Consider the following 26,240-nt stretch of genomic DNA (forward strand, 5'->3'; position numbering starts at 1 on the left):
CAGGGACCTTTGTTCTGACTTGCTCTGTCAGCATTTCACCCAAAGTTCACTGTAGGATCTCAGGCGTCGTGGAGTCTGGAAAAACAGTCCTCTCTGGGAACAGCCGTAGGACTCGTTCCACGAACAGGATGGCAGTGCGCATGAGCAAAGGCAGTGCGCATGCGCACAGGCTGTCAGCTGGTCTGCTCTTTGTGTTCCTCTTCTCGATGGCTAGGATGAGGAGGCTATCTTAGCTCCTTCCATCCAGACCTTGATTTCTTTATCTGACCTCTGCACCATACTCACCTCTTCTTTCTTTGGTGGTCCTCTGAACCTGCCAGACGACATCCTTCGTGGCTTCCTGCTTGCTTTCAGAACACCAGGTAGCTGCTCTGCTCTGACTCCAGGCTGCCTGGCCAAATCCCAGTTTGTTTTCACCTGCTGCTTGGCATGACCCTAGGACCCTAGTTCTCTCTTTCTGTTTCTTGCAGAGGTCAATATGTCAGTTGTTTCTGTTTTTTCTCTTTCTGTGGCCTTTCATGTCTGGGGCTTTCTTCTCATTTGTGTCTTAATTCAGACAACTCAAATGTCTTTCTCTAGCTGTATCTAAATACCTCTTCGTCTCTGTTTGGACAAGTCAAGGACTCTTCTCTAAAGCATCTCGGAGAGTCAATGATGATCATAATTATTCCGCTTTTGGCTTTTGTCTCATTCACCTCACAGTCACCGAAGCTGAATGTAAATTTGTCAGGTGTGTGTGTGTGTGTGTGTGTAAAATTTCTGAGGTACCATTTCACCTTGTGTTTTTGAGATCTAGTCTTTCACTGGCCTAGAGTTCGCCTAGGTTGGGTGAGGCTAGGGAGACTGGCCAGGTAGTTCTGGAGATCTGTGTCTCCACCCACCCATCACCCTCAACCTCATTGCTGGGATTACAAGCATGCACCATCTGGGCTGGCCTTTTCGCCATGTGAGTACTCAGGTCCTCAGACTCCCAAGGCAAGCAGTTGACCAGCTGAGCCATCTCCACTTGGTTGCACCACAGCTTTGACTGTGACACACATATATGTGCTGATGAGTCCGAAAGAAAAAGAAAGGAAGAAAGGGAAGAAGGGAAGAAAGAAAGAAGTAAGTACATGGATATTCTGGAGATGGTGTGCCTCCCTGATCATTACTGAAGGACAGGTGGCTGGTTCAGATCTCACCCTCCTGAAGTTGGATGGTCGCCATGTATCTGACTAGATATCTGAATAATCCTGAGTGCCAGCTCACCCAGAACCTGCTACTTTGCATAGCCAAAACAAAACCCTTTTCTAGATCCGCTCCCCTCCATTGCCACATGTTAGCTATTGTTGCATGAATTTTCAGGTATTTATAAGCATGCCTTCACTGGACGCTTAGGTCACCACCAGTGTGTCTCAATGGTAGGAACCTGAGGTTCCCATGCTGCTTGTCCCAAGGTACTAGACATCATAGAAGGTCAGGGAAGGTTCTATAGCTACTTTATCAAAGATACATTTTAAAAGTATCCATTCTCTATGCATTTCAGCTAAGGAAAATTTAATCATACCTAAATTATTAATTAATTGTTAATTAATAATTAACATTGTAATTAATTAATCAAGGGTCTGACTCAAGCTGGTTTGTTCTTTTTTTCTCCACTTCTCTTGCACCTGGGTTTGCACTCCCAGCTTATTAAAGTTGGGCACACAGCTTTGTTGTTTATGATTCTATTTTATATTTATAGCCATATTGTAAAATTGTTCCCTGTCCACTCCAGCTTCCTCTCTCTTTCTCTCTCTCTCTTCCACTTTCTCTCACTCTCTGCTGCATCTGACAGGGTCCCACAAGGATCAGAGTTTCAGGGACAGCAGCTCAGCTGTGCTGTTATTTCTTAGGCTTCTTTCTATAGGTTGTCCGCAGTCACCCTCTTGATCACAGCAGCAATGGTGGAAGCGGGCAGGGAGTTGGAAAGCTGTGCAAACAGTGCCAAGCATGGGGTAGTCGATAGTCCTGGTAAGCTGAGGCTCCTGATAGAGAACATTCTAGAAGTGCATGTTCAGTGCTTTTTGTCTTTTTTTTTGAAAGTCTCAAATTTCCTTTGCCTTGCTACCTAGATATTCTCCTTTGAGGCTTAGCAGTGCTGATAGGTCATGCACGGCCTGCTTCTACGTCCCTAAGCACCAGGTTGAGGTCTTGGTACACAGTAGGCTCTCCTCAATTTGTTAATTATGCAACCCCAACCCTTACCTTGGTCCTCAGCCTTCCTTGGATGGGATCAGTGAGCTATGGACCTCCTGACCTTGTGGCTCTTGTCTCCAATGTCTTCGTGTGAGTTTTCTGGAGACTTCATTAGTCCTGAACCTGGGAACTTGAATTTATGTCTCATCCATTGTTCCTCTGTCTTTCTGATTTTTGGAAGTAAACAGTCTTTTTCTCATGATAAGTTGTTCTTAAAAATAAAGACCTTTGGATGGGAGACTTCTTATTGACAGCTTTTACACACACACACACACACACACACACACACACACGCCCCAGAATCTATCACTGGTGACAATTCCTAAGTCATGTCTTCTCCTTGCTGTCTTCCTTAATTCCTCCACACTGTCTTGCAGACTGGGGGCAGAACAGACTCACACAGCTCCTTCACTGACCTCCAAGTAGCATTTGCCTCAGTTTCCCTATTGCAGGTTCTGTGACATTGAGTAAATCAGTTAAGCCCAGTGAGACCAACTGTGTCTTAGTGTCTGCATCTGTAAACTGAGTAATTTAAAACAGAGTTTTAAAACAATTTATTTTTTGTTTATTTATTTATTTATTTAATGTATGTAAGTACACTGTCGCTCTCTTCAGACACACCAGAAAAGGGCGTCAGATCCCATTACAGATGGTTGTGAGCCACCATGTGGTTTCTGGGAATTGAACTCAGAACCTCTGGAAGGGCAGTTAGTGTTCCTAGCCACTGAGCCGTCTCTCCAGTCCCATAACCAGAGTTTGAATTGCAATTAAATCTGTGTAACCTATGAGACCCTCAGGTCAGGATCCAGCCCATAAAAGTCACTACACACATACTGCATATTAAAGTTTTTCTGCACTCCCCTCCCCAAGGAGACTTTGAGGTGCTTAGCTAGTGTCTGCTAATGGAAACGTTTGATGGAGACTAACCTGGCAAGGGGCAAGGACAGAAGATTGACACTGATACACATCTCTGGGGTAATACAGAGCCACCCTATGCGGTTATGTGAGATGAGAGAGGCTGTAAAATCAAGGGTGTGGGAGGAAATCAAGGTCACTCAGAACTGTGATTCCCAAAACAATGTACATATTAGGTACGGGTTGCTAGGTGTGGTGGCTCTTGCCTTTAATCCCAACAACTGAGAGGTAGAGGCCTTGATGTTTGAGGCCAGCCTGGTCTACAAAGAGAGTTCCAAGACATCCAGAGCTAAACAGAAACCCTGCTCAAGAAAGGAAGGAAGGAAGGCAGGAAGGATGGAAGGAGGGAAGGAAGGAAGGAACCAAAAATAGGTTCACATTAGGAATGCTTGCAAAAAGTACAAATTTTCTAGGTTTCCCCCCAAGTACAGGCAGTACTAGTGAAGTCACCCACGTGAGTCTTCAATAACAGTTCCAGAAGTTTCTGTTGCCAATGTTATCCCTTTTGTCAGAGGCTCTCCCATTTTATGAATGGGGAGACCAAGGCATAGAGAGGTTGTAAGTCATGTGATTGCACGAGGATGGAGAGCTTAGAGTGCGTGTAGTAGAAACTCAGCCCTGTCACTCTCGAGAACATTGGATTGTGGAGGGGTTGGGACTTGTCTGAAGTAGATGACCTCTGAGAGCATTCAGTCAGCCTGAGCCTATGGTCCAGTTCAGCCATCATCTTGAAGATAATTGAGTCCCTGAACATTGTTGGAAGCCGGTGCCTGGATTCTGTTCCTGGAATACACAGCAAAGTCACACACGGATCTTTTCCTGTGCAAGTCTGTGATCTAGAACAGGAAATAGAGCCTCTACACAGACAACCCCAGTGAGGTAAAAAGATGGTGCTCTTGCACAGATGCGTAGCCTAAGTGGGTGGGGAAAAAAAATCCCTGCCATCTTGGGTACTGAGCCTTGTGAATAAACTCTGTTTCCCTCACATGAGCTGCTTCTGCCTTTGGGGTCCTGTGTGTTGCTCATCCAAGGTGGGCACCTCACCAAACACTTTCTCACCCTTTGAGAAATACTTCCCACCTCTTGTCACAAGCTAACATTGCATGCAAATGTGTATGTGTTTATAAATGTACATACTACATCCTTCTGTTGGCTAATACTTACTGTTATATTATTCATAAATTATACGATTATCATGTTCAATAACATTTACAGAGTGCCCAATGTGCGCCTGGTTTGTTTGAAGGTTTTGTGTGTATTGGTGCATTTGTGAGAGGACAAGCACCTCTATCTGAAGCAAGATTTGAAGTTGGATTTCTCATCTTTGGAGCAAGGAGAGCTCTGGCCGAAGCAAATGTTGAGCTTCTGTGATACACTGGAAGACAAGCAGATGAGGAGCTGGTAGAAATGTAGATAGAAGAGGAATGTGGATGTGAGTCCTTGAAGTCCAAACACCAGAGGAGAAATGAACAGTGAAAGCTTACTCAACACCTGCAGTCAGCTCTGGAAGGGAGCAGGGTATCTCTTCTTTTGAGTCAAGGAAGAAAAAGGTAGCCATGGACATGTGGTTGCTATGGTGCCTGGAGTCAAGGACCACCTCCCTGAGAAACTGACATTCAAGGGGAGACTCGAAGGACAGTGAAGATCGTGATGATGGAGCGGGAGCTTGGAACACAATAGTGAGATGCAGAGCCTGAAGTCAGTGGGGTAGCAGGGACAGGGCTCTCGTGGGGCTGGGAGGGCATCATGAAAACGGAGGCTGGCTTTGATCCAGGGAGGAGTCATGAACCTCTCCGTTCACACTGCCACCTGTCTCCCTATGGGAATATCGGGGTTACTGTGTGGAGAACAGCCATAGAGCTGAGCTAGGTTGGGGGACAACTGTAGTGATCCAAGCCAGTTAGGTGGAACAACTGGGGTGCTGAGCATTTTCTTCACGTTACGGGGGATCCCCGTAACTTAAAGCTCTTTATTAGTCTGATTAGCTGTGAGGGTGAGGAAGAAAATGCCGGGCGAGAGTCTGCAGTAGACTTAGTCCATCAGAGATGCTGAGGGTGTCTCTGTCCTAGAACATGCAGGAGAGGTGTCAACCATCAGAATAAGATGCAACCACAGAGCAGCCCCGCTCTGCACCCTGTTGTAGAGAAGGATCCTAATCCATTCTGTGAAGGACAGGGATTTCTGTAACTGCTGTGCAGGCTGCGTTGACTCGAGCTGCTTCTCACGTGTGAATATGTGTTTGACATGTTCTGTGAGAGAGGGGGAGGGAGGGAACCTAGGAGGACTAAAGAACTACTCCTGATCCCTGTGCAATAAAAGCCAGAAATCCCACTAATGAGGTTGAAAAAAAGAAAGCTCCTTTTTCTGTGTGTTTAATAATAGCACTGCCTCCTGACACAGCTACAGTTCCTGGAATAATTGCCCTCTTTCCTACTTTAGTTTTAAAACCTAGAAAACTTTCTTCTCCCCCTGAGAGGAAAGTTCCTTCCCTTGAAAGGCCTTTCCGTGGAAAACATTTTCCCCGATGGGGCTCCCTCTGTTGGCCCTCACCCAAATTCACCACAGCCTTTCCAGTGGAGAGTTGGTGGAGGACATCTGGCACCCCCCACACACAACACTTCCATGGGGAATGGAGGTGGAGCCAGGAACTGCAGACCCTGTCTCTCCCAAACTCAGGCGTCTGGCCAAGACCAATTCTTCTGTTACCTTTGTGAATAACGGTATCAAGACTTTTATCTGGCCTCAGGATTTTACCAGGACATTGAACTTCTGGGAGAAAATTGTTGAAGGTATGATAAATAAATAAATAAATAAATAAATAAATAAATAAATAAATAAATAAATAAATAATTAAATGCATATATACATAAATACATAAATAAATGTATTGTTTGAGCATCAAATCCAGACAGCATAGAGAATATTCAAAACCACATACATTTTAGTTTTGAAAGCCGGCCGCCGGCGTATTTATGTGGATTTAGAATGTGAGCTGCTCAGAGAGACCCAGGGCTGAAATTGCCATTTAGAAATTGTTTCTGTAAATTTCCACAGCTAACTGAACCCAGGGATTATACAAAAGGAGAGAGGATTGTGTCTAGGGAAAAAGAATCCGATCCAATCTGAGCTTGTGGTGATTTCTGTAGAATTCTATTTTGGGTAAGCAGCCAGCCTCCCAAGATACGGATTTCCAGGTTGACTGAGCCACCAGTCACGTGTCCAGCTATAGAGTCTGAGCCTGCTCAGGTCCTGCCTTCGGGCTGGGCTTGTTCTGCACTAGTGAGAGGTTGAAGACATGGAAGATGGACCAGAGGAAGCCTTTCACTGGGCATTTTATCAACGTCTTTCCTGGGACAGAGTATAGGAAGGCATTGTTTGAGGGAACAATGCAATGCTTCTGATACATAGGAAGTCATTTAAACCAAGACTTCAGGTATAAAATGAATATGAAAGATATGTTTGCATTATTTGTTCTGAAAATTTTCTTATTATTTCTTATATTGGAGGTTGGAGGGCTGGAGGGATGGCCCAGTGCTGCTCTTGCAGAGCATCTGGGCTCGGTTTACAGCACCACACGGCAGCTCACAACTACCTGGCTTCCTTGGGCACTGCATTCAAGGGCATGTATCCAAACAAAATACCTACTTATACAAAGTAAAAATAAATAATTCTTTACGCTAAGAAATATTTTCAGGGGAAATATGGTTGAACTATAAAATGATTCATGCTTATGCAATGGATTTGAGCTTATGTTTTTAAATCTCTCTCTCTCTCTCTCTCTCTCTCTCTCTCTCTCTCTCTCTCTCTCTCTCCTTTCCCTTAGCCTTTTTTATGTCAATTTGACACAGGTTAGAGTCATCTGAGAGGAGGGAGCCTCAACTGAGAAAAGGCCTCCATAAAACCAGGCTGTAAGCAAGCCTGTAGGACATTTTCTTAATTAGTGATTGATGGGAGAGGACCCACTGCACTGTGGGTGGTGCCATGCCTGGGCTGGTGGTCTTGGGCTCTATAAGAGAGCAGGCTGAAAAATTCATGGGGAACAAGCCAGTGAGCAGCACCCCTCTATGGCCTCTGCATCAACCCCTCTCTCCAGTTTCGGCCCAGTTTGAGTTCCTGCCCTAATTGCTCTCAGTGCTGAACTGTTTATCATGTTGGGAGTGTGAGTGAAGTAACCTCTTTCCACCCTAAGCTGCTTTGGTCATGGTGTTTCATGACAGCAACAGTGACCCTGACTAAGACACTTTCCTCCTTCCCTCCCTTTCTTCCTCCCCCACAATACATAGCCCTATTCTGTAACCCTGGCTGGTTGGGAACTCATGAAGTAGCTCACATTGGCTTCACGTTCCCGGAAAACCCCTGCTTCAGTTTCCCAAGTGCATGAACCACCATGTGGGGCTTGTATGAGTCTTTTTGCATACATATTTGATAATGTTTGGGGGGGTGAGTCAGCTGGGCCACAGAACATTCTCTGGTCCTGTGGTGCTCCCCTATGGCAAGCAAAACACTTTTGGAAAGTGAAGGAACTTCCTTCCCTGAAGACTTTGAATTTTAGCTCCTGGGAGAATAGCACATGACCCGTCTTCCCTTGAAGGATGAGAGCTTTTCCATTTAGACAAATGTGCTGATGGAACCAGTCCTTCATGAAGATGACAACTAGCTCTCTGCCTTTGAAGATTTCAGTGTTTACTTTCCTCCAAGATGCCAGGGTGACCCCTCAGGCTGCTTCTGTGACTCAGAGACATCAAATATGAGATGTGGTTTTGTAGAATTCTATTTGGTATGCCAATTTCAAAGTACACCACGCTTTCTTGGGAAAACAAAGTGTTTGTGGCTGGGTGCCTTTTTCTTTACCCCTGCGCAGTGTTGCTTCCTAGGCCAAAGGATGTTGAGTTTACACAAGACTCAGGGCCTGTGCCCCTGTTACGTGACTTCTCTGCCTAATAAAGCAGGTTCGGAAAGTTTAAGCAAATATATACTTTATATGTCCAGGGATGAGGGATGGGTGTGCAGCTCGGTTGGTAGAGTTGTTTTAGCATGCACAGATCCCTCACCAGCAGTGACTAGGAAAGGTGGCATGCACTCCAGTCTTAGTACAGGAAGGAGGAGACAGGGGATCCGAAGTCACCTTCAAAAGAAGCAAAAGCAAGCAGGCAAACAGAACCCAAGAGGAAGATTAAGCACAGAATTATCTACAGTAGGGTTTGAAGCACTGTTTCCTCTTCTCTTTTTCCAAATGGCCAACTCTCTCCCTCCACTCCTTTTCTGCTGTGCTGGGAGCAGGGGTTGGGCTGAGGGAATGATCTTGCGCCAATTATTTGTGCCCTTGTGAGGAAGTTACTAAGCATCTCGCTGTCTTGGGGAGGTGGTGTTCTGTAAGGTATCTCTGTGCTACAGAAGGCATTGCATTTGAACTTCGCCACTGAGCATGGGCACTGTATGCACTGGCAACCTTTTGGGGTCAGACTTAACACAGTACTGAAGGACTGGTTCCCTACTCCGTGGACTCTCTCCGCCCAGGAGGAGGAAGTCTGCACCATAAGATGCCTTCACCTTTCCCGTGAACCGTGAGCTTTGTAGGACCTCTTATGTGAGCATCCATACCGAACAGGGTGCCTTCATCTGTGAAGAGAAGACACACGTGTGACAGAGACTGACAGGAGTAGACAGGGGCAAAGAAGGGAGGTCGGGGGTTTGATGGCAAGTATGCTTGACATACAGTACAGGCATATGGGAGAGCTTAGAATAAATATGTCAGTGAAAGTATGCCCTTTGTGGAGTTTTGTTTGGTTTCCTAGTCTGTGTTTCATGGTGTGAGTTCTCAAACCCACTCTTTCTGTGCCCCCCTAGAAGACACTGACCGTCAGGAGATGACCCCTGGTAAGAAGATCCCTGTCTTTGTGGATGGGGTCGTACTTAATGGACCTCAAACAGATGTGAGAGCTGGAGAAAAGTTTGTTGAAGAAGCCTGTAGGCTAATAATGGAAGAGGTGGTTTTGAAAGCTACAGACGTCAATGAAAAGGTAAAAAGAAAGCACACAGGAAATCCCAGGAGTGGGGCTGGGGGATGGTTCAGTGGGGGTTTGCTGTGCGAACGTGAGGACCTGAGTTCAAATTCCCAGAAAACTCATGTGAAGCTGGGCACTGTGTCAAAAATCTAGAGTTCCAGTGTTCCTACACGAGGTGGGAGGCAGAGACAAGACACATGGAAGCCATGGTCTATGGCTGAGGCAAACAAGAGGCCCCCATCTCAAACAGGAGGACAGACATTTGAAGTTCTCCTTTAATCTCCAGATATCATAAACATGTCCACATTGACACACACACACACACACACACACACACACACAGGGAGAGAGAGAGAGAGAGAGAGAGAGAGAGAGAGAGAGAGAGTTGCTTTTAAAATCTCAGATGTTTCCCACATCTGTATGTTTGACTGAAACGGAGACTGTCCAAACTTTCATTTCTCTAGAGCTTTGTCTCCAGGGGGTGGGGGTGGGATGAGGGGGATATCAAATGCCACAGATATGGCCATTTCCCTCCCTGGCCTCCACTTCCTCTCATCTTTCCTGAAAGCCTGGCTCTTCCCTTCCAGTCCTACTTTTTGTGAGAGTGGCCATTCCCTCAGGGCTTAAAGGCTAGGAGGCACAAAAGTACCTGTTTGGTAGCTCCAGACATAGTGACTCTGCCCTGCAGAGCATGTGTCTGGCTTCCTTGGGCATTGTCTTTGCTTCGCTTGTGGAAATCAAGTAGGGTGCAGAGATGGTGAAAACTAACAAGGATTTACCTCACAGTCTCGTGGAAGCTTTCCTGAGCTCACAGCTGAACTCACTGCTTGTCAAATATGACTGCCATGTTGTAGCATTGTTGGGTCTAGAATTAAAATACAGGCTCATATTCAGTCTCTATAAGAACTTGCCACCAGTGCCATCTACTCTAGGGAGTAAGTACTGTATGCTAAGTACCACCCTCAGGCCCAGTACATCTATCTTCTCTAGGGAGTAGGTACTGTATGCTAAGTACCACCATCAGGCCCAACCATCTACTCTAGGGAGTAGGTACTGTATGCTAAGTACCACCCTCAGGTCCAGCCATCTACTCTAGGGAGTAGGTACTGTATGCTAAGTACCACCCTCAGGTCCAGGACGTATGCACTGCATATCTGATCCCTTCATGATAGGACCATGGAAATAACTCATTTCACAAAGTGCTTCCCATGTAAGTATCAGAACCTGAATTTGATCCACATATAAAATCTGTGCATGATATTAAAATATCAGCCAGTGGACGATGAGACAGATAAATCTCTGGAATTCACTGAGAAACTATCTCATAAAATAAATAATGATTTTAAAAGTGGAAAGATTCTTTATGGGAATGAGAAGAAAGGTTGTCTTTTATACACATAGGCAAACGAATGAATGTGCAGTCACACACATATATGTTCTCACAAGAAACATACACACACACACACACACACACACACACACACACTGGATAATGACATGAACCCATAGGCAGCAGACATATTATTGTTCCTGTTTTAGAAAGGAGGGAGAAAGCGAGGGCCCTGTGTCTCGACCACATCACATGCTGGTGTAATGGCTTCAGCGTGCATATTCCTAACTTCTCCATGTACACCAGGAGCAAAGGCCACATTGCCTCTTACCATCCCAATCACTCCTCCTGTTGAAACTGAACTACCTGCAAATGGACACACAGGAGAGATTCCCCTCCTAATTATATTAGTAACAAGTAAATACCACTTATGACTGAGTTTGAAGATGGTGGCATTCATCCTGAGATGTGGGTCACTAATTAGGAAACTAATAGACTAGATTGTCATGATCTCTGAACGTGGACAGAATAGTCATGTTCAGCACAAAACTGATTGTGGCGGCTCTAATTCATTCTTGTATTTATAATTTAGTTTCAGACATCTCTGCGCATCTCTGAGATGCTCTGAATCTTGTTTGGTTAGCAGCACACGTCCCTGCCAGCAACTTTTGTTTTTATTATTTACTATGCTTTAAAAATGTATTTATTCTCTGTGGATTTCAAACGTGTTTATGGTGTTTTTAAAAAGACACAGTCATTATATTTTTACTGTATATGCATGTACAGAAGTGTTTGCCTGCATGCAAAGGTGTGCACCGTGTGTATGCAGTACCTACAGAGGCTAGAAGGGTGTGTCGGAGTCTCTGGAGCTGAAGTTACAGACTGCTGTGAAGGGCCAGTGGCTGCTAGAAATAAAACCAAGTCCTTTGGAAGAGCAACCAATGCGCCTAAGCGTGGAGCCATTGCTCCAGCCCCTTTGCAATGTATTCTGATGCCACCCACCCTCACTTTTCCCTCGAGCTCCTCACCTCTTCCTTATGTCATCTTCCCCCTACTGCTGTACCTCTTCCTCCTCCTCTCTTTGTTCTTTATTTCTTTTATGAACCAAGTGACTCCAATTTATGCTACTCTCAGCCTTTCATGTGTTAGGTTGGCAAGCCACTACAGCACAAGCAGTCTGTAAGGGTCCACATCCTTAGGAAGACTGAATTTCCTCCATCATCCATCAGCATCAGCACCCCAACCATTCCTGAAATGCTGACTTGATTTGTTTTTTGAGATGAGCTCTATGTAGCCCAGGCTGGCCTTAAATTGGTCTCTTTCCCCTTAGCCTCTAGAGTTCTAGAATTATAGGTGTGAGTCACCATGTTTAGTTAAGACACACACACACACACACACACACACACACACACACATATACATAGCATATGTATATGCTAGATTCTTTTTTTCAGTGATTATATATTTACTGGATGCTGGCTACTTGAAAGGCATTAAGTTGAGCCCTCAAGGAAAAAAAGAAACATAAGATAAAGGCCCAGTTTCCAAATGAATGTATAATCCAACTAGAACCGTAAGTTTTCATTTGTAAGGAGAATGGGGGTCCCCATGAGAGGGCAGTGAGTTTGGAGCAGACCTTTTGAAGGCTCACTGAGGAGCTCCACCCTGAAGTAGAGTGTAAAAAAGGTTTTAGGAAGGCTGAGAGAGGTTACACAGCTGTTGCTCAAGACAGTAAAGGAAGCTGGCAGACATTGCAGAAGGGCAGCGCTCAGAGCGAGGGGTTCCTCTTGTAGAAGAGCTTAAGAAAGATCGATGACGTCGGAGACCCATGGGAGGTAAAATGAGAGTGGAGCATAAGACCCCAAGTTTAAGGGACTCAGCAGGTCAGCTAAAGAATCCCAAACACGCATGCTCACATGCACACGGGCAGAGAGAGATCCAGAGCAATCCCTCCCCCCTCCACCCCAGATTCCCCTGTGTTCCCTAGAGCCTGCTCATTCCAGGTCCTCAAGCTCCTGCTGTCCACTGTTCTTTCTGACTCTACAGCTCTTGGACCCAGTACATCATGCAGATGACTACCTGTCTTAAGCAGCCTTTGAGACAGTTTCCCCTCGTCAGCGTTCCCTTGAGACTCACACGGGTAGCTGTATGTGTCCGCGCCATTCTTGTGGGTAGACTCGGGCATCTCACATAGCTTGAAAGCTTCTCTGGCTTCCTCCACTTCCCACCTCCCTGGTCTCTCACCTCAGCCTCTCCTCCCCTCCTCCCCACCACCATGCTTTTTAAAGATGCCTGCAGTCCCTCCCTCCCTTTCTTCACCTCCTACCTCTCTACTCCTCCCCAATCTCACCTCCACCACCCCCACCTCTCTAGTCACATCGCCAGTGCCAAGAACACCTCCGTGGTGATGAATTCCGTGAGGGCTTGTTGGTCCTTCACTTGCCTTCGCAGCATCATTTGGCAGCATATTCTTCTTTGGATGCTCTTTATTTTTGGCTTGGGCCCCGTTAAACCATGCTAGAAGGTCTTCCTTCTTCCCTATGGTCATCCTCCCTGTCAGAGGTCACTCCTGCCACCCTATTCCGTAAGTAAGTTCCCTATGTGCCCTACATGCCGTAAGTGTCATAAGTGTTGTTGTTCTCTGGGATCCAGGAAGCCTGAAGATCCTTTCCAAGAGTTTGATGAAGCCCACTTTGATCTACCCTCTTATCCATTTGCTTTCTCCACACATCTCCACTGAGTGTCTCAGCGTGAACACACTTAAGCCTCACTCATGCTCTGTCTTCTCCCAAACTTAGCACTTCTTAACCCCCTTCAACCCCACTAAACTTGATCCTGGTCCTTCTTTACTGAGGGTCTCTGAAATCACAATGAACAGTTCTGTAACCCCCTCCAACTCCACTAAACTTGATCCTGGTCCTTCTTTACTGAGGGTCTCTGAAACCACGATAAACAGTCTCCATGGACTGACAGGCCCCTGTCTCAGCCCCATGGTGGTGACTGTGTGGAATATAAGGGATGAGTGACTAGTTTGGTGACACCTGCTACGGAAAGCACTTCTCTAGTGGAAGAAGCCGGGGAGGGTTGTCCTGCCTGGGGTCATGGGCAGCTGGGAATGTTAACAGACAAAATTGTCAATGAATAATAATTGAAACATTTCAGCAAAGATATACAAAAGGAGGAATTCACTATAAAATTGGTGGGCGAGAGAGACAGAGGACGCAGTGTGGGAAACCCCAGCAGTGTGCACAAATGTGGTATGACTGAGGAAGAGGGAGGCTAGTTATCCAGGAGGTAGGAGTGCCAGAGAAGAAACGCAGGTGGAGAAGGAGGGCACACAGGGTGAGTTTTTGTCTCCTTACTTTCCTCTCTGTCTACATTGATCGTGATGAAGATGAGAAGTAGGTGAAGGTGTTCGAGCAGAAATACATGGTAATGGTTTGAGGGAGAGAGGCCAGCTCCAGCAGCTGGGCTGACAGACTGTGTGGGGAAGGAGGAGAGAGCACGCTGCTTTTCTCTTTCTCCGGATTTATGCTGTGGTCCTAGCACACTCTCATGACAGCTTAGATGCTGCAGGCTTCCTGATCTTCCAGCCCCCGTGTCATTTCCACCTAGAGCATTCTGTGAGTCATCCCCAATCTCAGCCTGCCTCATTTGTCCTGACATCTGTCACCAGTCTCATGCTGGTTCTCCTAGGAGATCTGAGGTCCTCTTTGGTCCCTGCTGGATCCACGCTGCTCCCACAGCTCCTTGTGAGCTGGGCTGCGGCCCCAAGGGGTTTAAATTCGTGTGTCCTCTGCTCTTTCGGAGCTCCCCGGAGACAGAGTTTTGACTCCTCTGGTCCCCTCATCCTGGGCTCCACTGGAAACGTAGTTAACCATGAGCTATCACTCCATCTCCAGGTATGTGAGTGGCAGGCCCCTGAGCAGCTGAAGCAGCTCCTGGACCTGGAGATGAGGGACACAGGAGAGTCACAGGACAAGCTGCTAAAACTCTGCCACGATGTCATCCGCTTCAGCGTCAAAACCAGTAAGGCCTTGTCATGTTTCTGACGTAGCCTGCCACTCACCTCTTAGAAAAAATGAAGGTACCGGTGTCTAAAGAACAAGACACATGGGTCAAACAAACGGTGGCTCTGATGCAGATTTCTTCATGGGGCCCTTTCATCCCTAACACAGATTTGTTTTCAAGGCCAGAAAAACTGTCAGGGAATCAGTTAACATGTGAGTCCTAGAAACCCTGTCTGTCCTTTCTCCGTCTCCCTCCTCCATTTGTAGCCAACATTTCCACTATAATTCCTATGTATTAGTTATTAAACTCTCATGTTATTTTGATTATGTGATTATGTTATGGGACTGAAAAATTTGTCTATGGCCCAGAGTATGCCAAAGGGTTGGGAGGGAAAGAGGGGGGGAGAGGAAGAAAAGGAGGAGGGAGAGGAGGAGGAAGAAGAAGGGAAGGAAAGAAGGAAGAAAGGAGAAGTTCAAAAATAGATTTTATTAGAGGATATTGGTTTACTCTTGGCCAGTTTCTAATTACCAACTCATCTAATCAAATCTGTCAGAAACAAAATTTTAAAAATTAAAATCTTTAGGTAGATACAAGAGAAATAAGAGGTCTGCAGACATAGCTCAGTTGGTAGAGTGATTGTCTAACCTGCACAAAGCCCTGGGTTCTATTCCTATCACTGCATAAACCAGGCACGGTGGCTCATGCCTACAATCCCAGCACTCAGGAGATGGGGGCAGGAAGATCAGGAGTTCAAGGTCACCCTCGCCTACATAGAGAGTTTAAGGATAGCCTGGATATTCGAGACTCATAAAAAGTACCCAAACTAGCAAATGTTAGGTTTTGTTGTGATTTTTCACCCGAATGGTGTCACTATCATGGCTTTCAGTGAACAGTGGCATGGTGTCACTAGCCTGATTTACTGCCACAGGACAAATACCCAAGGAAGATATTCCAAAGGGGGAGGCGGCGCTGATATTCTGAGTTATGCGCACTTTCCTGTGCCAAGAAGGTAGTCCGGTGTCTTAATCTACATAGGCATTATGTTCTGTGAATTCTGACACTGGGCTAAACTTAGTGGAAAGAACGCCATAAAATCTTGACTAAAAATAATTGGATTAAGTTCCCTTGGGAAAGCCTGGCGCATATATCTAAGAGTTTCCTAAGCAGAGACATCCTCTTCATTATTACAGTGCCTGTCAGAAGTTGGGAGTGACATTTAATGCAGTAGATTGTTTTCAGTTTACTGGGTATTTTCCATAATGTTACCATGGAAATCAATCATAAATTAACACAGAACATTAAAAAAAGCCTATTAAAATTACTTGTAGCGATGTCTGGCTGTCTCTGCCAGATCAGAGGGAGTTTTCCGGGCTTTAATTGAAAAGGCATTTGCTTCAATTTGGGCTTTTTTTATTGAACCCATGGTGGAAAGAGAGAGGGGGATTAAAAAAAAAAAAAAAAAAAAAAAAAAAAAAAAAAAGAGCACACATTAAATTCTATAACCAAACCAGATTCCCACACATCCCGATTTAGAAAGGCCCCCTGCCTTTGTGCCTTTTTATCATACTTGGTCTCTTATGCCTGAGAATGTCAGCCTGCTGTTTGGTGTGAATATTCACACTTGGAGAGCTGGGGACTTGAGACCTTTTAAGTAAGAAGAGAGATGGGAGTGAGGGGGCAAGTTGGGGGAGGGAGGCAGAGGGAGGGAGAGGGAAGGGAGCCCGAGGCCCTTACTTCCATGACAAACATGGCTCCAAAGAAGCGGGAGTCTCAAGTGGGTTGAATCCGGAAGTGTCTGAAGTGAATGATGAGTCACAGCTGCTACCCCATCTGCCTGTGCCAGTCAGGCTGAGAAGCAGGAGGGACAGAAAGGCCACCCCGTGAAATCCGTGACACTTGGGGAACGGTGCTAGGGTCCTTTACCCAGGGGCTCAGGTGGATGTGGATAGCAAGAGAGACCACAGGTTAAAGCGAAGCTCTTAATGTCTTCAGTTTTACTGAGAAACATTGGCCTGGAGGAAGAGTTATGTCAATGTACTTCATGGGGGGTGGAGGGATCACAGTGGGGTGTCGATCCTCTGATAACTTGCTGGCCACACAACCATGAGGACCTGAGTTCTGCCTTCCTGGGTCCATGTGACAGACAGGGACATTGCATAGCTCCACTTACCAGCCAGTCTAACCGATTGGGAAAGCTGGGGTGGAATGAGAGACTCCCTCTTAAACTAAGGGAGAGAAACTGAGAGAGACACCTGCCATCAAACTCTGGCCTGTAGGAGCACACTCACGTGTGCACACACACATGCACACACATGTACACACATACACACATGACTATGTACACACACATGTATACACACACATGACTGTGCACACACACATATGACTCTGTACACACATACACACACGTGTGCACACATGTGTGCACATACGCACATGTGTATACAGGCTTGACTACATATACAAATCCACACAGAGAAAAAAAACTTCAGTTGTTTTTCTTGTCTATATGCTACGTACTTTTTAAATTGAAATACAATTACACATAATAAGGTACACAAATATGGCTCACTCAGCTCATGGCCCAGAGTAGGCTCAGACCATGTCTGGAACTCAGAGGCCCTTTGTGCTCCTGCCCAGTTGTGATACCCTTCCCTGATGGAGCAAATCCTTAGGTCTATTCTATTGATGCCCATGCTGATTCTGAGAGTCCTTTAAGTGGGTTCACACTGGGCTGACCTATGAAAGACGAGTTGGTGCTCCATTGCTGTGAAAGTGAATCCTTTGTTTTCCCATCACAGACCATCCAAGATTTTTCAACCAGCTGTATGCTGGCCTTGATTATTACTCCCTGGCAGCCCGGATTATAACAGAGGCACTGAATCCAAGCATGTAAGTACCATATGACCGGAAGTTAGAGATGGCTATTTACTTGTGAGAAGTTCTTTCATGATTTTCACTGTAATGATTGGTTTTGCAAAGTCTAACCATTAGAAATGTCAGAGTGTTAGGACTCCAGGCCATATTGGAGGAGGTGTTTTTTCGAAGGTGTGAGGGAATGCCAGGTAGACCTGTCAATCACAGAGACCTAGTTAAGCAGCTCTCCACTAACTCCTGTAAGGAAAGCCAGGGCTATGCTACATATTAGCAGCTGAATAAAAACAAGTGTTGGGTGGAGGATGGGTCAGTTGGAAAAGTGCTTACTTCCCAAGTGTGAAGACCAGAGTACAACCCTCAGAACCCAAGTGTAAAGCTGACACATTGAAATCCCAGTTCTAGGAGACAGTGAAGTTCCCTTAAACTCTAGGCCAGTGGAAGACCCTGCCTCAAATAACAAGTGGATGGCTACTAAAGAATTATGCCCAATACTTTCCTCTGATTTATATACACATACACACACACAGAGAGGAAGAGACAGAGATAGACAGAGAGACATAGATAGATAGATAGATAGATAGATAGATAGATAGATAGATAGACACACAGACACAGACACACAAACAGATAGACATACATATAGACTCACAGGCAAAGGTGCACACACACAGAGAGACAGACACACACAAACACACACAGACATAGACAGACACAAACACAGACAGACAGAAACATAGACATACACACAGACACACACATGTACTGGGCAGCATGTACCAAGGCCCTGTGGTGGGAGGCAGTATGCCACTCTATTGAAAGTCAGTGTGGGTGTGTCCAACAGAGTGACAGGGGTTAGCATGGGAAACAAGACCAGGGAGACTGAGGGAAGCCAGCATGTTGAGCCTGGAAAACATGCACATAAACCCCTCCACAAATATTGGAAGCCCTTGAGAGTCAACACTGTTTGGTGACACTTTGCTGTCTAAAAACAATTGGCTGGAGGGTGGGGAGATGGCTTAGTGCTTGACAACCTGGGTTCAGAATCCCTGAACTCGTGTAAAACCAGATGCAATAACACAAGCATCAATCTGTATCAATCTGACACACCTGAGGGGAGGCAGAGACAAGGCAATCTCCAGAAATTTGTGTCCCAGTCAGCCTGGGTTACACTGGGCTGTCCCAAACAATGTGGGAGGAGAAGACCCATTAGGAATGATTGTCTTCCAATCTTCATGTGCCTAGCAAACCACACATGTGCATGTACACACACTGCCCCCCCCCTCTCTCTCTCACACACACACACACACACACACACACACACACAGAGAGAGAGAGAGAGAGAGAGAGAGAGAGAGAGAGAGAGAGAGAGATCTGCATGACTAGATAGGATGAATTAAGAGGATATTCCATTCACCAAGTGAGAGATGGTAGTAGTTTGGACTGAGGGTTTAGAAGATGAAGCACACTGAAAGCACTGCCATCATTATGGTACTTGGTAGACGAGTGTGAGGACCCCGGTGGTAGCACACATTTGTAGTCCCAGCACTGGGACAGTGGAGGGAGGTGAGTCTCTGGCACCCAGCAAGTATAGTCATATTTGCAAGCCCAGGCAGGTCCCTGTGAGACCCTGCCCCCCACACCACCTTTGGACTCCTCAAGCACATGCATGCCCAGGGACATGCCTGCACACATGCACACACACATAGAACAGAGCATGTAAAGGAGCGGGTAAGTGTTAGATCTTGGAAATGGGGGTCAGAGGGAAGTTTCTTGGCTAATGCCTGAGTTTCCACCCTTTGTGACCGGGTCCGTGGCTGAGCTATTGGATGGCTGTAAGAAAATAACAGTTCCCAACTGTGCAGTGGATGAGGCAATATCAAAATTTGCATTTCCACTGGGGACCTTAGGATTTGCCACGACTTTGCGATAGCCAGTCACACTGAGAGATCCTGGGGCCCCGGAGTTCTGATGTGGATTTTTAAAGGTGGAGATGTGAAAGGGACTGGGGAAAGAATACTTTTGAAATAGTGGGCCTGGATGGGATGCTCCAAGCTCCTCCTGACCCTGAGGACCCAAACGGACTACTGAAATGTACATGCCGTATGGATCTAATCGCTTAATGAGCAGCCAGGGTAGAAAACTCGTCGTGAGGACAGAGACTGAGGAAAGAGCAGGACTCAGGTCTTCAGGACCAAGACTTGAAGGCACAGAACATCTAATGGTTAGGAGAGAGAGAGAATCAGCCATGGTGGAGGGAGGGAGGAGGGGAAAGCCGAGAGTACAGGTATGGAAGGAAGCCATGAGAGGTACCACGTGACCAGGACAGTGTGCTAGTCCAAGGTGAAGAATGACAGTTTGTGAATTAGCACCACAGAAGTCAGGGGTGAGCCCATGGACATGTAGCACCTCCATGGGGACAGACATAGGCACCATGTGCCAGGGCTGGGTAGACTCAGTAGCCCTTAGAGAGGATGGCCAAATCCCACTTTCTAGATCTCTGCTTGTAGGGTTTCAGAACTCCTTTCCTGAGTTCCTTGGCCTGGTATATTTAGAGATCTGTGATGTGTTAGATTGTTGCCTCACTGCACCAACTGTTCAGAACCTGCCTGTCCCGCCATCGCCCCTCCCCCATCCCCATTCTGCATGTTGAGTTGAGCCAACTTTTAGTGATAGGCTCACAACACATTGAATGATTATTTTATCTGTATTTCACCCTTCTTCCCTAAACATATACAACCTTCCACAATGTCTCTGTGAATAAAATGGTTTCACGCCACCGTGAAAGTCTTAGGCTGCCTTATATTTAAGGGGACCTGTAGAGTGCTTGGCTCATGAGCAGGAATCACATAGTAGGTGTTTGATTCCTTTGCCTTTGATCCAAAGCTGTCCCCTCCAGAGGTTAAAATACTTATATCAAAAAATTCTACAATCAGAAACTTAAATGCTTAAATGTGTCTGCCTAGCCTACATATTTAGAATGCCCAAATTCAGATACATTTTAATGTACAATCACCTAATCATAAAGGAGGTTGGAGATTTTTAGTGACTCTTAGTTATCTGAAGAAAGACGCGATGTAAACATCACATAACCAGGCATGATATGCATACATATGTAATATAGTAATAGAAACACTCATATGGCTGGTGGGGTTTGGGGACATCTCTGGAGCAGAGAAGCTACACTGGGCGGAGTTCAAAGGGCAGGTGTATATAAAGCACATGAGATCCCCATGAGGGATCAGAGAGGCAGAGCATGAGGGAGGGGCAGGGATGCAAGTCAGACTGGTACAGTCTTAGTGACAATCTCCACTGGCCCTGGAGAAATCTCTACAGGGACCTGGCATCAAATATGGAGGCCATAGGGAGGGGTGTGATTGTCTGTTGCTCCTTCAGCTGAGCTGATCTAAGGAGGCCACAGTAGCAAGGCTCTCTGGTGTTAGTATCCTTGCCTAGAGGAAGAACGTGGCAGTAAAACCATCATACAACAAGAGCTACTCACAGAACACTCCCCACCTGGGCAGATGTAGCTAATGCAGTGGGAGAAGCCATGTTTAGAACTCAGAACTTCCACATAGAGACAGGGTACTTGTACTAATGAACTAGAAAAACATAGCTACCAAGACAATAGCTTCTCTTTAGTTAGTCTTAGCCAATTTCCTAGATGTCCAAACAAAGGGATGGCTATTTCTCATGGCTGACACATAGGTGATAAGGAATTGAAGGTTCCTGCAGTAGCGTGCCTAAGGCCACCAACTATGGACACTGAACCTTATCTAGAAGTAATATTTCCTATGGAGTCTTCTCTAGTTCCAAGGGATAGATCTACAGAGACTCCCTCCACATATCAGCCACTGGGTTTCGTGGAACTCACTCTGTGCATTTCTCGGGACCCCCAAAGGGATGTTTTGACTCTAGTCATAGAAGTGAAGTGTTTTTTATATCTGTCTAGTTATACGTATGAGGTGTCCCCAGTGTTTCTGTTAGTGGAAGAGGCGGTTCTGAAGAAAATGATTGAATGTGTTGGCTGGAAAGAAGGGGATGGAATATTTAACCCAGGTGAGTACCACTGGTGACCTCCATCCCCCTCCCACTTGGAGCATCTACACCTCTATTCAGTCGAGGAACCTCTCCTTACAGGCATACATGTGACCAAACGTTGGCAGACCCTGGAGCTGAAACCTTTTTATAGTGTGATTGAAATTTGCATAAGTGCTAAGCCATCATATGCAAACTTAACAAAGGAGGATGTCCACAATTTAGGACTTACATACCGAACACTTAAGATTTTTATCTAACACAAGGGAGTTTCTCAACTGGGAGCTTCGAGAGGTACCGCTAAGTCCTCTTTGTTTTGAAGGCAATGTTTCCTCAGAAGATTTTTTTTTTTCAGACCATCTTAGTTTATTCTATGGCTGGAGATGAACATGTGTTTCCATTTCAGTTCCACCAAAGAGGTGACAGACAGGGTGTCATAGACAACACAGCTTTGGATATCATCCTAAGTTCAGGCTGAAAGGTTCAACATTTTAGTTGGGTAAAAAAAGGTCCTAAGCCAAAAAGGATAGGCCTAAATTTTCCTCTTTTCTGAGATAAAAAAGGTCTGAAATTATAGACATTTGGGGGCACATACATGAGACATCTGGGGAGTTTGGGTGCTGTTCACAGTGAGTTTTAGTAAGACAGGGGTAGCCCTAGCGATTTAATGCTTCCCGGCCTATTTCTGGGGTTTTGGGGGTGTTAGGACTTCATGCTGTAAATGTGACATTTAAATTTTCTCTTTGCAGGTGGCTCAGTGTCCAATATGTGTGCAATGAATTTAGCAAGATACAGACATTGCCCTGATATCAAGGAGAAAGGCCTGTCTGGTTTGCCAAGATTAATCCTGTTCACGTCAGCAGAGGTAAGTGCTATTCCTGATGGTGGATACGTTTCCTCCTCCTGACAGTGTGCTAGTTAACAGTCCATTTGCCTGAGGATTCCTTTTGTGATTTTTATCCTATCCCCGTGTGATTGATATGCCTACGTATGATATATGATTTCGTTTCAATGGTAAATCAGATTATTCTGGTTTTTGTGACCTCTGGCCACACAGTTTTGGCACATCAATTTCACTTAAAATTTATAGTCTGACTGCAGGGTGTCGACACCCAATGAATGCATATCTACAACGCAACCCTTAGGCTACAGTTCAACCTGAGACTCATGGAAGAGGGGGTGGAAAGGTTGTAAAAGCCAGAGAATCAGGACATCTCTTGTAAGACAGTGTGTTCTACATATAGCAGGGAGCTACACTCACTAAATCTCACCAATATGGTTGCCTAAAAAAGACCAGCACCATGACAACATCAAGTGACATGCTAATGTCAACAGCAGGAATCTGCCAAGACTCCACCCCTAGATGAAGAGCTCCAGGAAGCTAATAGTTGTGAGGAGGGGGAGAAGCTCCAGGGACAAGCCCCTCAGGGGTTATCCAATCCCTCAGTGGTCAGCACTAAACACACATGCATATGTACAACAGTAGATGGACTCAGCAAGGAGTGTGTGTGTGTGTGTGTGTGTGTGTGTGTGTGTGTGTATGTGTGTGTATATGTGTGTGAGTATGTGTGTATGTATGTGTGTGTATATATATGTGTGTGTATGTGTGTGTATGTATATATATGTGAGTGTATGTGTGTGTATGTGTGTGTATATGTGTGTATATGTGTGTGTGTGTGTATGTGCTCACACACACATATTCAAGCACCATAGATTTCATTTGAAAGTACTACCTCCCTCACTGTTACTTGTTTCCTTCAAGTCAGAACTCAGATCATGACTGATGTCAGATGTACTCTCATAATTTCTTGCAAAGTTGTTTTGGTTGAGTAATGGAAGGTTTTTTTTTTTTTTTTTAATCTCTCCTTTCAAGATAGAGAGGAAGGCAGGAGGCTTCAGTAACTACTGATGTCTCTCACACACATGCACACACACACACACATGATCTGGTGTCATCAGAGTTCTCACTTCTTCCATTCTTCAGTGGAGTATAAGGTCAGGATGCAGATGAGTACATTGCCTTTGAGTTAGCCATGAGATTTGATTACAGTCTCCAGCACACAGGATCTGAGTGAAGTTATAAAAGTTCATGCCGCCTCTGGGCTTTGCTTTCCTAGTTTGTGAAGAGTGTATCAGTCGGTGTAAATAGGTGTTTGCCTGCAAAGAGGAATCTGGTTTGTTTTAGAAGAAAAAGTACTAGCCATTATCATAGGAGGAAGAGCCAGCTCCAGTGAGATGGGTGCACGTGGATGGTCTTATCAGAAAGAGACTCTTATCCCCTTTAGTCTACTTTTTGGGTGGTTCCTGTGGGTCTCTGTTCATTCCCAGGGCAGCTATTCTGCCAAAAGCTGGAGGCAGACTCCCATCCGAGTACTAACCAGGCCTGGCTTTGCTTAGCTTCCAAGGTCAGACAACACAGGGCACAAACACACATGACAAGAAAGAGGGAAGGGGAAACTGAGGCTGGAAGAGTAAGAGTGGGAGGGGATTAGGGATAAGGGTGAGGAGGAGCTGAGAAGCAAGTCCAGCCTAAGCAAAACAAAACAAAAACAAACAAACAAAAATGCATGAAGATGTCTCGAGGTGACTTGTTACTTCTGGTCCTACTCAAAACAAACAAACAAATAAAAAAAAACAAAAACCCAAGTTGGCTAAAATCTAAACCTTGTCTATGACTCCCAGCTGGGCTTTCTTGAGCAATTGACTCTCTACTAAGAGAAAAAAAAAATAGTCATTTTATTACCACAAGGTCCTGAGCAAAGAGAACCCTGGCCAAGTTTTGTGTTTTCTTCCTGCCCTTGGCTCTGGTAAAACTCTGTACTGACAAGAGAGCAGGGGCAGGGGCAGTAGGCTCCTTTAGAGACTCACCTGGGTGGTATCAGGCTTTCAGCATCTTACCATGGGCACCGTGGTTCTTTGTAAGCCGTGTCTTCCATAGGCAGAGTGGGATGTTGGAGCTGTGGAAATACTTTCATAGTTGGGATTATTATGGGGCAGGGTTTCCCTCTGTATGCTACAGCTCAGGCCATTTCAGATGTAGGGACCTAAGTCATCAGCAATATATGATGCTATTGCATCTCTAATGAGAGCCTGTCCCCACCTTCTCTTCCATGGATTCTTGCATTTTATGCCTTTGCTTGGTTTAATTCTTCTTTGCTAGAGTCTTTTTCTGGAAGAGTTGTCCCAGGTAATGGAAGAAGTTTAACCAAGGCTGAGAATAAAGATGACAACGGGGATGATCAGCAGCCCAGGTGAAGGCAGCGAGAAGACACCAGGTTCACAAGTTGTTATGAAGCCAGAACCTAGTGATCATTCCAGTCCCCCAGAGGCATGGCTGATTAACATGTCAGCAGATACTGGGTTCAGAAAATCAAAGAGCAGGATATAAACCCCACCTCTGTGAGCACACCACTGCTTGAGTATATCCCACCTCTGTGAGGACACCACTGCTTGAGTATATCCCACCTCTGTGAGCACAACACTGCTTGAGTATATCCCACCTCTCTGAGCACACCACTGCTTGAGTATATCCCACCTCTGTGAGCACACCACTGCTTGAGTATATCCCACCTCTCTGAGCACACCACTGCTTGAATATATCCCACCTCTGTGTGCACACTATTGTCTTGCACCTATAGACTCAACCTGTCCATCCTGATGCAACTTGTACCCTCTTCCTTTCCCTGCCTGAGGCCATAACATCTACATTATTTTAATTTCTACCTTAATGACCACCCTCATTGCTTATTATAACAAATCAACAAACTATTTGGCTAAAATAAAGCAAGATTACACAATGTTGTGTTTAGTAAAGGCCTCAAGGCTCAGGGTAGTTGCTGGCTTCATGTCATTGTTTGCCTTTAGAAGTTTAGTCAGTGGGCACCCAGTGGCCCGCAGTCCCTACATGGTTCTACCAGTAATTCTTTTTTCTTTTCAATCTTCACTGTGCCCCGAACCCCCACATTCCTACTTTACACATCTGGATATGGAATGCATATATCCATCACTGAAGGTGTTTCTGCATACTCCCCTTTTTGACTGTAATTCACCTGTTACTGGCCAGGAAGATCATCACTGTGGAGTCCTGAGCTGCCGTTGGCCTTTCCAGTGCTGAGAGATCTGTGGAGAGAAGTGATATATCTGTGACTTGGTTAGCTTTTTTTTTTTTTTTTTTTCTATGAGTGTCCCGAGTATGAATGGAGAGGGGATTTGGGGTTTGTGAGTGGAGATTGTTTTGAGAAACAGCACAGAGCAGAGTCTGGCACTACAAGATAAGTGTCAAAAAGAAACCCTTAACTCACATACAATGAGTGACCTGGAACCAGTTCCTCCTAAGCAGGGCTGGCACCAGAGATTGAAGAGAGAGGTCTAGGATGCTGATCTTGGGGATGGTCCTCCTTGAACCTTACACCTCAGTGCTTCCCCAATGTGCTACTTTGCCTGAGGAAGACACGAACAAACATCTATTCATTCCAGATAGGTCACATGTGACACAGCAAAGAAACAATGCCACGTAAGTATAGCTGGTGATGCAGTGAACTTATCAGGGTTACCTAAAGGAGTGCAAGTGTGAGTAGGGTGCTACATCCAGAAGCCTGGGTGCCCCAGTGTCCACAGTGTCTAAAAATCCAAGCCCAGCATGGGCAGGGCTCATGAAAGCTGAATCCATGGAGTTGGTTGTATGACTTGCAAAGTGACTTAGCTGACTGGGGAGTTTCTTCTCCTGGCAACTGTCAGCACTCTTAGAACTTGGAGGAGGGGCATTGTAAGTCCTGTAGGTTTCAGGGACGCGCAGAGTCTCGTGGGTCTTTCTTACTTCCTGAGCCTTAGGGGAATGTTTTTATTCAGAG

General features: G+C 45.6%; 1 protein-coding gene across 1 annotated transcript in view; it reads left to right on the forward strand.

The window, feature by feature from the left end:
- GADL1 (glutamate decarboxylase like 1) overlaps nt 1-26,240 on the forward strand; it is a 173,543-nt gene that overhangs the window by 23,324 nt on the left and 123,979 nt on the right. The window contains exons 2-6 of the mRNA XM_080934135.1: nt 8,980-9,152; nt 14,370-14,496; nt 17,280-17,370; nt 21,305-21,411; nt 22,140-22,255. Coding sequence (XP_080790261.1) covers nt 8,980-9,152; nt 14,370-14,496; nt 17,280-17,370; nt 21,305-21,411; nt 22,140-22,255 — 614 coding nt within the window. The remainder of the gene's footprint in view (nt 1-8,979; nt 9,153-14,369; nt 14,497-17,279; nt 17,371-21,304; nt 21,412-22,139; nt 22,256-26,240) is intronic.

Source organism: Micromys minutus, assembly GCF_963924665.1.
Source record: "Micromys minutus genome assembly, chromosome: 21".
NCBI classification, from domain to species: Eukaryota; Metazoa; Chordata; class Mammalia; order Rodentia; family Muridae; genus Micromys; species Micromys minutus.